General features: G+C 40.7%; 1 protein-coding gene across 1 annotated transcript; it reads right to left on the bottom strand.

Annotated features, from left to right (window-relative positions):
- Nucleotides 1-329: 329 nt before the first annotated feature.
- Nucleotides 330-15,319, bottom strand: C3H6orf58 (chromosome 3 C6orf58 homolog). The gene is made up of 6 exons (XM_010310106.2): nt 14,963-15,319; nt 10,632-10,718; nt 6,521-6,705; nt 5,224-5,357; nt 4,542-4,780; nt 330-776 (listed from the first exon to the last, which is right to left on the bottom strand). Exons 1-6 carry the CDS (start codon nt 15,282-15,284, stop codon nt 682-684), a joined length of 1,062 nt encoding a protein of 353 aa, XP_010308408.2. The 5' UTR covers nt 15,285-15,319; the 3' UTR covers nt 330-681.
- Between the last annotated feature and the right edge of the window lie 1,481 nt (nt 15,320-16,800).

Genomic DNA, 16,800 nt, shown 5'->3' with positions numbered 1-16,800 from the left:
CGGACATGTAAGAGCTGCCACAGAATGAGCTCATTTGCTTCAGGACTTCTCAGGACTAGCTCCACAGTACCACACGAGGCATGCACTTACTGCAAAGCAGCATGCCGAGGGGATCCATCTGTACTCAAGTTTTTGATCTGAAAAGCCTGAAAGCTTCACATTTGCAGCTGGTCTGCAAAAAAACAACTTTGGTGGGAAACACTTGAGACATTGGTTTTGGATCAGAACTTCAAAGAAAAGTTCTGAATGATCATCTGTTAGACCATCAAGGACCTGAGTAATTACATATCTGGTGGGACCCCTGTATACAGGGAAAAAAACCAGTCTGAAACAGTATAATTTGCCTTTATTTAATTTTGTCTCCAATAATGATTCATTATTTGTAAAGTCCAAAAAAGTAATAAAGTAAGATTTTCTGTGAGGCATTTTATTTATAAGGAAATGAGTTAAGCAAATGAGCTAATTAGGAAAATTAAGGATAAAAATATTGATTCAATATGAGAGACGCACACATGGCTACTCAGGAAATCCTGCTGTAAGAAATTACCAAGGCCAGGTTACCAGACACATATCTGCTAAAAGATTAAATCAATCAATGTTGGAACTGCTTTTTCTCAAGAAACTGGGTGCTGTCAAATCTGCTCCTTTCAAATCATTATATATCCCCACTGGGTCAAACTTCTAGCTCGAAGCCAAGTCTTCAATCAGTTTTCGTCCCATTTTTCTTCCTGCTTCAGTAGACATAGCCTTTTGCCAGAGCTTCAGCAGCAATCCTCCTTGGAAAGAAACACAACATGACATTGTCAAATTAACACGGAGCACACGCAGCTCATGGCACACAAGGGATGAAGCACATGTCTGGCAACAAACTCCCCCCACTCTCTTGTGGACAGTGAAATGTAGACAAAGCTGGAGCGTGCCGATGGGCTAATAATTGCCTACAACTGTGTAAGGAGACACAGGCCGTTCATTCAGCTCAGGATCCTTTGTATTGATAGACAACTGGGCTTACTCCCTTGTCACCAGTGTTGCAAGTCAAAATGATCAAAGACACATGTTAAAGTTCTGCAACTGCACATAGCTTCGTGGCTTATGAAGCAGTGAATGGGTAGTTGTAATCATGCACATCTTTGGTTTTACTCTAAATCAACCAAGAATTTGCACTTCTGCCAGCTAAGGCCTCAAGCTAAAGAAGCAAATGATCCTAATACTTTCATCCAGGCAATGAGCAATGGCTCCCAGGAAGTGTGCCTGACCAGTCCGACATTAGCACCAGTTTGCCGGATAGTCATCGCCCACTCCGCACTCCTCTCAGTGCTGATCTTTATGGTTGATAAAGGGTCCACAGATGAAATCTGAGGGTAAAAAAAAGTCTACTGGAAAATCAAGAGGAGTTCATTCTCCTGCAAAACATGCTTTTGCATAAAACTGGCAACAGTGAAGAATTTAATTTGTGCAGTATTATATGAGGGAGATGAGGAGTTAAGAGAAGGCAGCAAACAGTCCTCTTGCCCAGGAGGAATGCAGGAGGACCACAGAAAAGGTGAGGACAGCAGGAAAGGTCTCAAATAACAAAGCATCTACTGTTGTGTCTTTGGATATTGGTGAGGGGCAGGGCATAAAATGTAAAGCTTCTGGCTGCCCATGAGTCAAGAAGCTTTAGAGGTAGCACAGCACTCTCTCAATACAGGCCCCCACGGGGCTGGCAGGGAGGAAGCTAGAGGAAAATAAAGTGTAATTAAATTCTGTATCAAGAAATAAAATATGACACTGCGTTGGACAGAGTCCTGTCCTAAGAGGTACTGAGACCCTCTGTCAGCTGTTGAAGTTTGCAGCACCTGAAGAGGATTCCACATCTCACAGGATGTATTTAAAAGTTTGGGGAATCCGACTCTGCAAAAACAGTATGTCACATTTTGTCATTTGGGTTTTGTATCAATAGGAACTAGTGTTTCAGGTCCCTGCTGAGGCCCTGGATCCAGACCCAAGTCAAATTTAATTTAAACTCCTTTTCTGATCTGCAAAGCTGTCCCCAGGTTGAGATAGCTGGCATTTAACTCTCAGCTGAATGCAAAGCCCATCCCTTGAAAGCAGAGTCAGGGAAATCTCCCACCTGCAGTGCCAGGGATTTTAGCTACAGACATCATTATGACTGCACCTGCATGAAACTTCTTCATGCCTCTCTTTCCTTCCCTCTACCATGTTCGGCATCCATGCCTCTTTTCCTCTCTCCCTCCAGTGCTGCCCTCATCTGCCCTGCTCCCTCCTTGCTGCCCTGCTGATCGCGCTTGTCCTTGCTGTGCCCCCCTCCGCTCCTGCAGGTAGGTCAAGCAACCCTGAACTGTGTCATAGGCTCCCAGGCATGGGACAGAGCTGTTAAAATCCTTATTCAGACTATGAGGCACCCCTTGTGCTATGTGGCAGGTGTGAAGGAAGCACTCTGTGATGTGAGAATGCTCTTTCGTGACACTGAATAGCTTCATTTTTCAGCTATGAATACAGCTAGCGAGAGAATTTTCACTGAAATGAATACACAGAAGAAGATCACAAAACAAGTGCTGTAGCTCTGGATATTAGTTTTTTCAGTGTGTTTTTATATTGTATTTTCACTTAAAGATTCAGAATAACTTTCCTTCACAAAGGACAAACAAAAATACCCAACCCAGCAATACCTACAAATGAACTGAAACCTCAGAAGAGTGTAATTCTGTGTCTCACCGCTGGATGGTGATGCACAACTTATTTTAGTGAACATGAGGAAGCCAGCAATGTCTAAGCATACAGTTTTGCTGGTCAGATGATATTCTCTGTTAAACCAAAGATTGAGACAAAACAAAATAAAAATAAACAAACAACAAAAAATCCCACCCCAGACCCAGAACACTTGTGGACACACAAACTGTTGTTCACGACCATTTTCCCTTTTTTTTTTTTTTGTAATGACCTCAACTAATCTAATAACTTAATTTACAGCTTTAATGGTTTCAAATTTAACTGTAAATGTTTGTGGTGAAACACAAACAAGTGTCTGTGCTTTTAAAATTCCTGTGAAAACTGGAGAAAAAAAGTAAGATCATCTGCTCCAACAAATGATGCTTTTTTCTCATTTCTCATGTGAAATCCTCACCACGTATCATCAGTATCCCATTGCTGCATGTGCTCTCTGGTGTGTTGTTTACTTATGGCTGTATTTTTAGCTATACCATTTTATAGTTAGTCTCTGGGAAGTGTTCATACTATTGTATATCAAAAATCACAGAATCACAGAACGATAGGGGTTGGAAGGGACATCTGGAGATCATCTAGTCCAACCCCCCTGCTAGAGCAGGGTCACCCAGAGCAGGTTGCACAGGATCGCATCTGAACGGGTTTTTGAATATCTCCAGAGCAGGAGACTCCACAACCTCTCTGGGCAGCTTGTTCCAGTGCTCGGTCACCCTCCGAGTAAAGAACTTTTTCCTCATGTTCAGATGGAACTTCCTGTGTTCGAGTTTGCACCTGTTGCCCCTTGTCCTGTTGCTGGGCACCACTGAAAAAAGTCTGGTCCCATCCTCTTGACATCCACCCTTTAGATATTTATAAGCATTGATGAGATCCCCTCTCAGTCTTCTCTTCTCCAGGCTAAACAGACTCAGCTCTCTCATATGAGGGATGCTCCAGTCCCCTCATCATCTTTATAGTCCTCCGCTGGGCTCTCTCCAGCAGTTCCCTGTCTTCCTTGAACTGGGGAGCCCAGAACTGGACACAGAACTCCAGATGTGGCCTCACCAGGGCAGAGTAGAGGAGGAGGATAACCTCCCTTGACCTACTGGCCATGCTCTTCTTAATGCACCCCAGGATACCATTGGCCTTCTTGACCACAAGGGCACATTGCTGGATCATGGTTAACTTCTTGTCCATCAGAACTCCCAGGTCCTGCCCTGCAGAGCCACCTCCCAGCAGGTCAACCCCTAACCTGTACTGGTGCTTGAGGTTATTCCTCCCTACATTTGCCCTTGTTGAATTTCATTAGGTTCCTGTCCGCCCAATTCTGTAGTCTGTCCAGGCCTCGCTGAATGGCAGTGCAGCCTTCTTGTGTGTCGGCCACTCCTCCCAGTTTTGTATCATCATCAAACTTGCTGAGGGTACGCTTTGTCCCCTCATCCAGGTCGTTGATGAATATGTTGAACAAGACTGGACCCAGCACTGACCCCTGGGGCACATTGCTAGCTACAGGCCTCCAACTGGACTCTGCGCTGCTTATCACAACCTTCTGAGCCCTGCCGTTCGGCAAGTTCTCAACCCACCTCACTGTCCGCTCATCTAACCCACGCTTCCTAAGCTTGCCTATGAGGATGTTATAGGAGACAGTGCCAAAAGCCTTGCTGAAGTTGAGGTAGACAACATCCACTGCTCTCCCCTCATCCACCCAGCCAGTCATGCCATCATAGAAGGCTATCAGATTGGTGATCAATGTGTTCATGTGGGGAAATGTGTAGAAACAGAGAACAAGATATTAAATATATGTATGGATTACAGACATTTGTAGGTCAGGCTCATACCGGTTAATTGATTTGCTTTGTGAAGAACTCTCAGTGAAAGCAGGACTCTATTTTGTTGTGGACTGAAGTCACTAATGGATGGGGGGACATCCCATTCAACGAGCATCCTCTGGGGCAAGAAAGTCTGGAAGTTGTTTGTGGTCTGTAAATCTGTAGAGAAGTGTGTGGCTGCAATGAAATCTACACCATTAGCCCAGTCTTCACCGAAATTTGCTTCTGGAGGAGAGAGGTATTTTAAGCTGAAAGAAATTAAAATAAAAATGTACCAGATAATTGAAATCCACTGTAGAACACATTATTCTATCATTTCTCCCAAAGATGTTTTGTTCAATATAAAATCCTGACTATCTCAGTGCCACAGTGACTTAAAGCCTCCTTCAGCACTTTGCACATAATTTCTCCTGGCATCACTGCCTCTGCCCAGACTAGACACAGCTCTTGACTCAGGCCCTGGTTCCCAGAAAGGCATCAGCATCTCATTTTAAGCCCACAGCCTGCCCGCCCATCGCAGCCTGGGCAGCCATCTCTCGTCAGTCATCCCACGCTCTGAGAGAGCGGAAGGAAGAGCAGAGCCTAAAGAGTAGATGCCTGAAGAAAGCTTGTGCAGTCTTTGTTGGGATACTATCCTTCCAAAGTCATGCAGGTGGGAAGATCTCCCTTGCCACCTCTGTCATCCCCATACCTGTCCCGGAACTTGGGCAGTGCGTAAGCAATGGAGGCAACGTGCGCCCGCCACATGAGACTGAGGGCCTCATCCAGATTGAAGGAGGAGAAGGTTGCAGGGCTCGTGGCTTTGAGTTCTGTAGACAACAGATACTGCAGCAACAGGGAGGAAAAAAGGGGGGAGGTTTAAACCTAATGAATTTTTCAGACTTACACGCATACCTCACAGAAGAGTAAGTTCGTGAGCTAAGGGAAATTGCTTCTGAGTAGTTAGAATGTGCTGCTTCGTAAGTAACTATAATGTCTGACATAGGGAGAAAAATGATTAATATAGATTTATAAAATGAACATATATCCCCACTGAAGTTAATGGGAATTGCCATTCTTTGAATTCAACGGAGTGAGGGTTTTATCCACGTAATTTAAGTATTCTGTCACAATAATTCAGTATCTGAGTGCCATGGAAGCTTCCGTGCTGAAATATTGGATTCCTTGAAAACCTGTTTGTACTTTCGGCCACAACTTTCTGAAGATGTTCACAAAATAAGAAAATTATCCTTAATGGTTATCATTATGGCTATTTGAGGAGTAGATCTTTTACAATAACTTCTGAAACATACTGCTTCAGAAAAATAATCTTAAGAATACCAATCCAGTCTTGCTCCTAAAACTTCTACCTTCTCTCACAGTTGCCAAGAGGTACTTATGATTTAAATTTTCTGATCATTATCAATTATTTGACTATCAACCATAAAGTTGAATACAGAAGTCTATCTATAAAAATCGTTATTGAATCTATGAAGTAAGAAATATTGTCCTCTTTGGGATTAGGGAACAGCTGAATGAGAAGGAAAGAGAACATCTCCTTGCATAAATAAGTGTCCTTCTGAATGAAATTTCAGCATTTTCAGTTTTTTAAAAGTTCAAAGGAATAAATGAACCCCATAAAACAAATGCAAGGCCACTTCTCAAGGGTAATGTTCTCTCTCGCATGCTTATTTTGCATTGCTAACATAAGCAGTATAGGAAGAATACAAATATAACTGTTAACAAAACAGTTTCTTGGGACAGACTCCAAAACACAGAATTATCTTAAAGGAAGGCAAAAATCTATAACCTGTAAAAATTCTGGCCTTCTCATCTCTGACTCACTTTATGTCATGCTTTTCATTTTTTCTGCTTGTTACTTTTATAGCAAGCCCTTACTGAAAGCAAACCAAGCTCTCTGAATCTTACAAACAATAATAATAGTTTTAAAACGTAGTATTCTGGTATCATTTCCTACAAAATATGAAAAAAATTATAAAATTATTTACTTCAAAATAAGCCTTCCACTTATCCATGACCTTGGGAATGCGAGACCAGCAGTCGGCAACACTATAACAGAAATCATCCCTTCTCTCTTCTGGTGGCAATATTTCTATCTCGTACTGCGGCTGCCCAAAGAGGCCAGCCTCCACTGCCCCCAGAAAGGGTATGACAGCCAGGTAGTAATTCATACCTGTAACAATAATTAAAAAGGAGAAGGTGTTAACCACATGCAAATGAAAAATTCCCCCATAGAAAAATGAACACCCTCCCATACCCGATGCAACCGTTTCAAATTGTTACTGATATAACTGTGTTCAGGACATACGTACTGAAATGTGCTAATGATGATATCTGTATTGATTTAGATATGATTTGTAATATTCATTTATATATTGTCCTTTGATAGCCTTGCATGAGCTGGCAGTGTGCTATACTTTGCAGGAAAGGACAAACAACTGAAAAATATTAGATCTTTATAGGTTGTCATGGGCAGGACATCAAAAGTCTCTCAAATATTAGTTGCAAACTAAGTACAGAAAGACTAAGGGGTACTCCATGAATATAGTTTTCATAAAAACCCCCCTCTTCTATGCATCCTGGGCATATAAGAAAGGAAAAGGCAAATAGTAGTGATATTTTACTGGAAAATAATAATTTTGCTTTTAAAAATTATTTCTCTCATGGAAAACTTCTTGGAAATGACCCCAGTTTGTTTGTTCAGATTTATTTTAGGATGATGGCTTCCTTTGGTCTGATCCATAAGTTAGGACAGTCAGACCCAGCGTGTGGGAAGCTCACGTTCAGTTCTCGCCTGTGCTAGACCACATCTCCAGTGAGAGTGCCCGTAGGGCTAGTGGAGTATTCCTCATTTGAAAGGAGGATTTTCATGCCTCCTCAATTTGTGTCCTCTTTGTAGAAATAAAGTTTAAAAGGACACAATAAAGAGGACAGTTTAAAATCAGTGCTCTTCAAAAAGCAAAGGAAAAGTCCCAAGTGGCAAGAAGGCAGTGTCACACTGGGAGTCATTGCTAAGCTGGGTCTTGTTTCTTGTTCACTATTTTCATGAGAAGTGTTGAAACCTGGATTTCACATCAGAAAATACTTACATTCTTTTAAATGGGCTTGCATAGATTACATATTGATACCTGCTTGGGGGACTCAGAGGGCAGAAAACAATGCAGCAAAGGACTATACTGAATATTGTTCTAGGCAAAAAGGACTGAACTTCTTAAGCAGGGAGTGTCTCATACACCTTGGGGCGTATTAAATGTGAATTTCTGGTGAGCTCATTCCTGGCTTCATATGAGTACACATGCCAGAGGGGACTGCCCTGAGGCCAGCCAAAACCATTCACATCCTCCGAACAATAAGAGACGTTTCTGTGCAGTCTGAAAGACTTTTTGCACGTTCCTGCTGCAATAGGGTAAATCAAAGCTTAGTTTATACATTTTCTGGAGGGAACAAAATTGGTATCAAGCAAATGTGCAGTGCCTAGAAGCGAGTGAAGAGCAAGAACGCAAACACTGAGAAAGTAAAGGTGGTGGTTTCTGTTCCAGGAAGGTCCCCTGCTTGCACAGGGCTATGCAATGACCCTTCTTACTTGCCACTGCATAGGACACCTTCCCACCACGGAGCACCTAGTGCTGGTCACCCGCAGAGATGGAAAACTGAACTTAGTCGTTGGAGTGAGTATCACAGTGAGCTTTGGTTTTATTGTAAATTTACATTTTAAATTTACTCTATGCTTACGTCTTTGATCACTTGAAGATATATGCATTTAATTGCTGGCTCACAGCCAGAAGCTTTGTTCAAAGGGCCTCTACAGCAAAGCACTGGTGTGGCAGGGAAGGGACAGAGCCCTTGGCTGCAGCCTGCCAGCAGGTCTGGTGGAAAGGGGACTTGTGACAGGACAGCAGGGAAGCTCAGGGAGTGAGGGACAGAAGTGATGGAGGGAAAATGTGCTGGAGGAAAAAGAATGTGAGGCTTTCCCTTCCCTAGGAAGAGAAAGAACATTTAAACTGGAGGACTTACAAGACCTTTTATCCCCTTAAAAAAAAAAAAAATCCAACATTTTATTACCTTTAGATATAAGTAATGATTATAATCTATAGTTCATCTTGTCTTTCTTCCCCCACCCTATATATCAGTTCCATTTCTTTAAAAATAGAAGATAAACTTTCTAAAAAAGTCAGAGTTCCAATTTAGAAAAAAAATGAGTCTAAAAATATTGACTTTATCTCAGAGCTGATAAAAAGGGAAATTATTTTTTTTTAAAATTGGTGTGTTCATTCAAATTTTGAAAAATGGAAACAAAAAACATCATTTGGGGGATTCTATTTGGATTGGTTGGGATATATTACTTGGTTTGTGTAAGCAAATTAAATATTTTTGATTAATCAAATAAGAAAATTTAATGATTGCTTATGTTTTTTCATGGGCTCAAAAAAAATTGTCTTGTAAGACAATATATAGATAGATTTCAACAGAGTTGGTCATTTGAGGAGTTTATTTCCATATAGACATTGGCTGTAAAAATGCCAGAGGAAAATAGGCTGCATACATGTTCCTGCACTTGAGACAGAGAGCATTGTAGTATCGGTGCATTTTCTATGGATGCTAAAAGCGTTATTGATTGCACTGCCCTGTGCAACAGTAATGGGTACCCTTGAGTTGCTTGAGGCATTCCAGATCCCTTAATTTCTTCTTCTGCAAACCTCTTAGCTAGAAGTGGATACAACTGGTTTGGTTTTGTTGGGGGTTTTGGTTCGGGGGTTTTTTTTCCCCCCTTTCTATGTATAATTCTGGTTATAGTATGCTGTCTTACACACTATTATTTCTCCCGTGATCCTGACAGAGGATATAGTAGACCTACTCTTATGTCCCACAGGAGGATAAGGTGCTCTGCATATGTACCAGGAGTGATGCTAACAGCACATGTGGCTGAGTTAGCTCACAGCTGGTCCTTTGGTAGAGTTTGTCATTTTGCCTTTTATCTGCACTGCCTAGTGCAAAGGTGGTTCCAAATTTGATCATTCTCCTGTTATATCTATGATATACACATTTACGAATGAAATTCTTGTGTCTCTCATGGTAAGAGAAACCATGTATTAACTTGCTTAACTCCAGTTTAAATGGGCAACTTATGAATGGCCTGAATTACCAAAAGTACCCAGGAATTTTGGATGTCTTCATTTTGGGGAAGACTGAATTATCTGGATGTATACTTTTAGAGAAAAACACTGAAAACACTTTTAGAGGAAAACACTGAAAATGTCAGTGGCATTGACATTGGAAATTCAAGTCTTTTTCTCGGTCACTATCTTCAGTTTGTTGCCACTTATTGAATTAATGAAAAAAACCCCAAAAACCCCAACCAATCAACCAACAAAAAAACCAAACAAAAAACCAAACCAAAACAGAATTTCAGCCTCCTAGAACTCCAAAGCCAATATTAAAGTGAACAGAAATTACCTCATAGCTCATGTACACCAGGTCAAAGTATTAACTAAGTTTTAGCTGAATACTTGAAAGCCTGCTGGATAACTGTTGTCAGTGTAATGAAGATAATGAAGTTATTTTGATATCATCGGCACAAAGTCTCCCTTTATTTCATTTTCTGTAGCTTACTGACCACAGTGAAGTTGTGTAGATGCAACTAAAGGCAGACAAGTCCTGTCAGATTTGTATTACCAAGGGTGATGCAAGAACCACAAAGGTTCCTGCTTGATATTCTCATGCTAAGTTTTAGTTTGAAGTACTCCCATCTGAACTGAACAAATTTGCTCTGGAGTAATTGAAACCTGTCATTTCTACAAATGTCTGCAAATATAGATACCTGCCATGGTATTTCCCACACATTTTTGTATGCATTTTGGCAGTATATACATTTTTAAGGCTGCAAATTTGCATTTTTTCCCTTCCTCAAATAAATTATCAAAGTCAATAAATTTTCATTTACTCACTCACACTTAAGTGTCTTGCTGCAAGTTTTCAATGGAGAATTATGTAGCACTGAAATTACTCTGTAATGTAGAGCTCTAAGGGGAAGAAAGATTCCAAATTGCCTTCTAGGACACTAATCATATTTTGGAGAACAGTATAATAGCATATACTTACAGGACCACCAGCTTCTCACGGATATGCACAGGAGGTCTCCATCTTCATAGCCACAGGAAGTCACACTGGAAGGATCTGCTAATCTGCCTGAATCAAATGAAATAATACACCAAATACTTCTCAATATTTTTCACACAAGAAATCCCACTGAGATTAAAAAAATATATAGGAGTAAAGCATGCAGAATTTTGCTCAGAGAGGCAGAACAATTACTGTTGTTTTGCTTCATAAACCACCGTTCCTAGAGTAGTTGAATTTCTCAGTCAATACTTCATGCAGTGCACAGTAATTTGATTGTGTTTTACAGTTCAATTTATTCCTCACTGTAAACGTATTCTGAGAATTTATAGAACTATCTGAAAGTAGGACATCACAGTGATATTTTTATGGAGATATAAATGTACATGCACATACAGATATGAACACATGCATAGCTGATGCATCATTTTCAATAGATGCAGGGCTGCTAGTGTAGGAGAGCTGCTTAACGAGCAGAATAGCACAAATTAAATGTGCTAGTAATTGTCTCACCTAATTGGCTTGTGTGATACAAAATCCCTTCCAGTTTAATGATGCATACAAACGTGGCCTTACTGTGAAGCTAAGCATGCAAACGTTGTTGTATCTGATTAGCAGGGTTTTCAAGCATCTATGTTGTAGCAAACATGCAAGACATTTCACAATTATTCATGACTATGTAAGGTATATTTTACTTTCAGCATGTGATGTGGAGAAACAGCCTCATTCCTGAAAGCATAATGTACATGTACATTATGTGGTAATTAGTCATGTAGTGAGTCAGGAAGTCTGCTTAAGTGTATGACGTGAAATTACCATGGTCAGGTCCAATGACTTGAGCTATTCCAGAAGCTCCCAAACTCTGCCCTGCAGAGCACTTACTCTCTGACGAGTCAGTTGAATGGCAACATTGTCATTTCTGTCAGATTAGAACTAAACCTCATTATGTTCTTTAAAAACCAAACCAAATTTTCCGATACTTTTTACTTAGGAAGAAGAGATGATCATGAACATGTGCATACAGATTATCCTAATTATCCTCTCTAGCTGACTGGACAGAGCTTGTGCTTTGGGGCATGCTGGCTGCTCAAGCCTGTATCTTTCAGTAGCAGCACACTGAGAGCATGAACTTGCAGTGGTGAGCAATGCAATTCAACAGGATTTTTTTTTTTTTAATGAAAAAAATATTTTGTAATATTTACAGAAAGATTTCTTTTCTCCTGAGATTCTACTTTGACACAGGGCATCAGAAATAGGCAGCAGTAATTCACTGGTGTGCAAAGGGGATGAATGGAAAGGATAAAGGAAAAGAAGAAGAAAAAGATAAAATGTCGCAGAAGAATCACACGTGAGATTTACCAAAGATTGTTAGCTTAGGTGTTCTGAGTAAATGAAGAGTGCCGGGCAGTATCGGTGATAATTATAAGATATGTATAAGTTACTTGGAGCTGGAAGCACTAACCCTACATCCAGGTCTACGCTCCAGGTTTGTCGTCTCTGCTCCCTCCTATTCCCTGTGCTTAACATGATTATTATTTCAGTCTTCAGGTCTACCCAAGCTATCTCAGTCTGTCTCGGTATTGACAATGCCTCCCAGCTGTATGTCATTGGCAGCTATGTGCAACCTCATCAGCAAGATTTCTCTGCTATTTTTTGTGGCAAGGTTGTTAATTAAAAAGCTAAATGCAGTTGTTCTCAAGAATGATAATTGAAGAACTCTGAGCATATCCTCCATTCAGCTGTAAACTTCCCTTAGCAACACTCATCACTAAACTCTCCTTTAGGTGTTCTCTTACCAGATTTGAAATTCCTCTTTTTGTTCTTACGTTGTAAACTGTCATTAAAAACTTTCATGCTATGCTTTGATTATACAAAGGGAGGAAGTGCATTTCTGGACTTTTGTAAAACATCAATTATACCATAAAAGAAAATATCCAGTTAGTCTGACACAATCTACCTTTGATTCATGCAAGCTGCACTCTATCCCCTTTTCTATTTAGCTCCATGTCTTTATTCTTTCCTCTATACCTATTCTAATGTCTCATCTACTGCTGATGTAAGAGAAAGAGGTAATTTTGTGTCCTTATCCCATCCTTCTTCTTAAATACAGGTACAACTTTTCCTACTCTTCGGACATACAATACCACCTGAATCTTTCTTAAAGGTCTTGCTCCTGGATTTGTATTTCTATATGTCAGTTCTATGTGTAGGTAGGACTCTCAGTTTAGCTCTGTTTCCCAAGTGTCAATTTTTATTTCCACATCTATTACCCATGCTGTCTCAATGTCATTGTGTCTGCTGTAAATTTAGTCAAATTACTGATTTCATTTTATGTACATGAGTAGATTATTGCAAATCTTTGTACCACTCTTACTAAATAGTAGCTTCACTTGCTCTTTGTGGTTTATATAGGACCATATACATAAAAACATTTTCTTAAGCAGCTTAACATAACTTTCATGACCAGACAGGATTGTTAACGCAAACATTTTTGTAGCATTTTCAAGGATTTGCTGTCCTGCACCATGAATTCAAATCCTGCTTTTGCTTGCCCAGGCTTACTGTGTTGATACATAAATGCTTCAGTCCAGTCATTCCTCACTAATCTAGTGGAGCTGGCTATCTGCATTAGGTTTAGCCAGTTGCTAATCTCACTACTGTACACACCAAAATTATGTCTGTCTTTCCCCCTTATCCACTTACCCTTCAACTTCTCATGTTTTTTTACTGTTAAATTCTTTCCAGTAATATTTCTCCTTCTACTGTTTTTTCAACCTTCTGATCATGTAATGCCAAAAAATATATCTCCTTGCCTAGGGACCAGTCTTATGACTCTTTGGCAGGTGACGGTAGGTCTTTACCTGTCTGTGCAACCGGGTGCAAATGTTCCTCTCACCCACTGTGTCCCTCATCTCTATTTGGGAAGTGTTACTGCAACCGGGCACATCTTCACTTTGTGGATGAGTGCACCCTAGATAACTAGATAATTTCCAGCAGGTTACCACTCAAGCATAGCTGTACCCAGTCATCTTTGCCTCTGCTTCACATTGGGTCAACTCTACTGCTGCACCAACCATCTTCTTCATCTTCTTTCTTTTTCTATACGTAAAGGAGAGAAAGAGGGAAAAGCTTCCCTAAACTCCAACCAAATTCTTCTTGCTGCTCTCTGTTTTCCAGCTAGTTGCCTCCTTGGATTTTGCTTACTCTATCTTCTTTTCCTCATTTTGACTTGGCAGTTAATTTTCTATTAGGTGTGACTGAATGCTGGCAGCCTTCCTTCACCACCAGCTGCAGCACATCTGCTTCTTCCAAACATACAGCTTCAGCCAAACCACCACCTCACAAAACTACAGATTGCAACCAATAAAAAACACAAGAGGCAGACAGATGCATTTGCTTACGCCTGGTTACTACCAGGCACAAGTTCCTGAAAACGCCATTGACTTTTATTCCTTTCTTCCCACCTCCTCCGGTTGATAGAACAAGGCAAGCCAACTCCAGCTTTGAATGGAAAGCTTCACTGCAAGCTGCATGTGAAGCAGTGTGTGGGAGAACACGTTCTCTGATAAAGCCCTTGATAAGATACCTCAGCCTTAGCCTCAAAGGACCTTTCACACATTTTTCTGTGTCTGCTTCCCTGGCATGGCCAACAAGCAAACAAGAATGACTGTCCCAGATAACAACCAGCTTTTGGGGGAGGAGCCATTAGAATTTGGACATAGTTTAAAAGCACAAAACAAAATAAAACCCCCAACAAACAGAACAAACTTTAATTTTTGTAAAAAACATATTTAGAAAATAATAAGGCTACTCCTAAACTGATCACAAATGGCAAATGGAAACAAATTGTCAGAGGGAGAGATGGACTTTTGAGTATCTGTATTAGAAATGAAACTCAAACTACCAATAAAAAAACCATAACATTAACAACCAAAAAAAGCCTATCAGTTAACAATTTAAGAAAAGCTCTGCAGAGTGCAGGACCTAAAATCTACCTACTGTAACTTGGAGCAACTGGAAATATCTTTTCAATGATTTTCAGCTAACTGAAATACTGCCCATCTAAACCACAGATCTTCTGGATTCTGATCAGCCCTGTGCTTAGCAGTACCTTTTCCTATTAAGAAGTTTAATAGCTGTTGCTCTACAAGGCAAGGGTGTTCCCTTCATTCAGGATTTCTCTTTCAAAATGACAGTTTAGGTCACTATGTCGAAATTTACACTGTCTGAGGCTATACTGGGCTTGCCAGGCAGAAACCTTGGAAAGGATGACCCAAAGTGGGTCTAGTAAACACTTAGTTGTTCCAGCATACCTGTATGAAATTGCCACCCATGCTGCAATGGTAATCCCCAGAGAATATTGCCAAAATTTTGGGATCCAAAGGCAGTAAAATATTTGGCTGAAGAGTTTAGCAAGTTCTTATACAATCCCAGTCGTTCTTGATAGTTCCAAGCATTGATGACGATTTTGTTGTCCTTTACTGGGAAATCGAGCAGGCTTTCAGGGGCAAGGTCCCACAGAGGGGGATAGACATCTTCTCCGGTAGCATCTTTTTCACTCCATGCTGCAGCAGTTGCTGGACTCAGGATAACAGTCACTATAAGAAGAGCATGTAAACCAAAGTAGGGCTGCATTGTGAAGGTTTGCGACCCAGGTGTTTGTGGCTGCAGGGCTTTTATCATGAAAGGTGAGGGCTGGGCAAAAAAGGGTGACTCAGACTCAGAGGTCTCCATCTCCCTCCCCTCTTTCCAGTGACCCTGACGTGGAGCTGCCAAATTAGCAATCTGTGAGTAATGCTCTGTCCTCCTCATGGGACCTGGGGAGCAGCAGCAGATTTTTAAGGGACCAGTCTGACCAGAAAATGTCCAAATCTGTGCTGCGCACAACATATGCCCACCGTCCCTAAAAACTGAGGTGCTGTAGTGCAGTAACACTGATTGTACAGTTGTGTTGTCAACCTTTATTTCCCTGTGTTTCTTACAAGCTGTCACCTTCCCTTTCCCTGCCTTGTTCCTCCAAGTAAAGAGGGACAGCAATATCACAGAACTCACCCCCAAAACAGGCACAGGTGGAGTTAGGTTAGGTTAGGTTAGGGCTGAGGTGCCGACCGAGGAGCAGCAGTGACCTACGGCAGGTGCTGCCTTTGGCACCTTTGTCTTTTGGCCTTGGGACAACTGCCTGCAACCTTCAGGTCCTGTAAGTGTTGGAAGTAGCCAAACCAGACTGGTTGCAGGCCATGCAGGACCTGGCTACCTGTATTTTTAGTGTTTGTTTGTCTTGCATGGTCATTATAAAGACCCAAAGTCTCCTACTAAACCTCCATGATCTTGTAGACTTCAAAGAGGATACAAAGGCCACCCCTCCACTGATAAAATCCGTGTCTAAGTTACACTCCAGCAAAAATAAAGCTGTCCAGCCACCTTCAGCTCACTTACTCCTAGAACTTTATAGTCTTCAGCTGCTTTTTCTCAGATAAGCAATGGCTACAAAAGAGCACTCAGCAAACAACACATCATTTCTTATCTCTGTAGTCTTTCTTTCACATGAGAAAAATTGCAAATGCCCATTTTCTTTGAAGTAATTTTGTGAGTTTTGTTAGGGTTTTGTGTGCTTAAAATACCTTGAACCTAGGATGAGGGCGAGTCAAAATTGGCTGCAAACTTTTGAGAGTAAATTTAAAAGAAATGTATCAGTTCAATTCACAATGTTTCCATCTTCTCTATTTATTAAAGAGACTTTCTAGTAAATAGCATAATTTTTCAATGGTCACTTTTTATTTTTTGCTCCACTACTGAAAAAGAAACCCAAAGGCTTTTGTAAAACAAACAGTATACAACAGAGATTAGCACAGATCTGAGGACACTTTTCCTAATCATGCTGTCTCACAGAGTTTTCAAATAATGAAATGGTTCTTTCATTAAGTTCCTATAGATGGGATTTATCTAACCTAACTGTGGACATTTAAACATTAACCTAGCTATGTAGATTCCCTCAATAGCCAAAGCAGAGGATCAGGCATGTCCAGAATGTAATTTGTTTAAAATACACCACTGAGGGATGTGTTGCTCTTGACTGACTCTAGAGGGAGTTGAAATTACAAGTTTAGCTTTAGACATGGAAAAGTACTTTTAGATTAAATAAAATCAGTAT

This window comes from Balearica regulorum, chromosome 3, assembly GCF_011004875.1.
Source record: "Balearica regulorum gibbericeps isolate bBalReg1 chromosome 3, bBalReg1.pri, whole genome shotgun sequence".
Classification (NCBI taxonomy): domain Eukaryota; kingdom Metazoa; phylum Chordata; class Aves; order Gruiformes; family Gruidae; genus Balearica; species Balearica regulorum.
The sequence above is the reverse complement of the archived record's forward strand: the minus strand, read 5'-3'. Positions and strand labels throughout refer to the sequence as shown.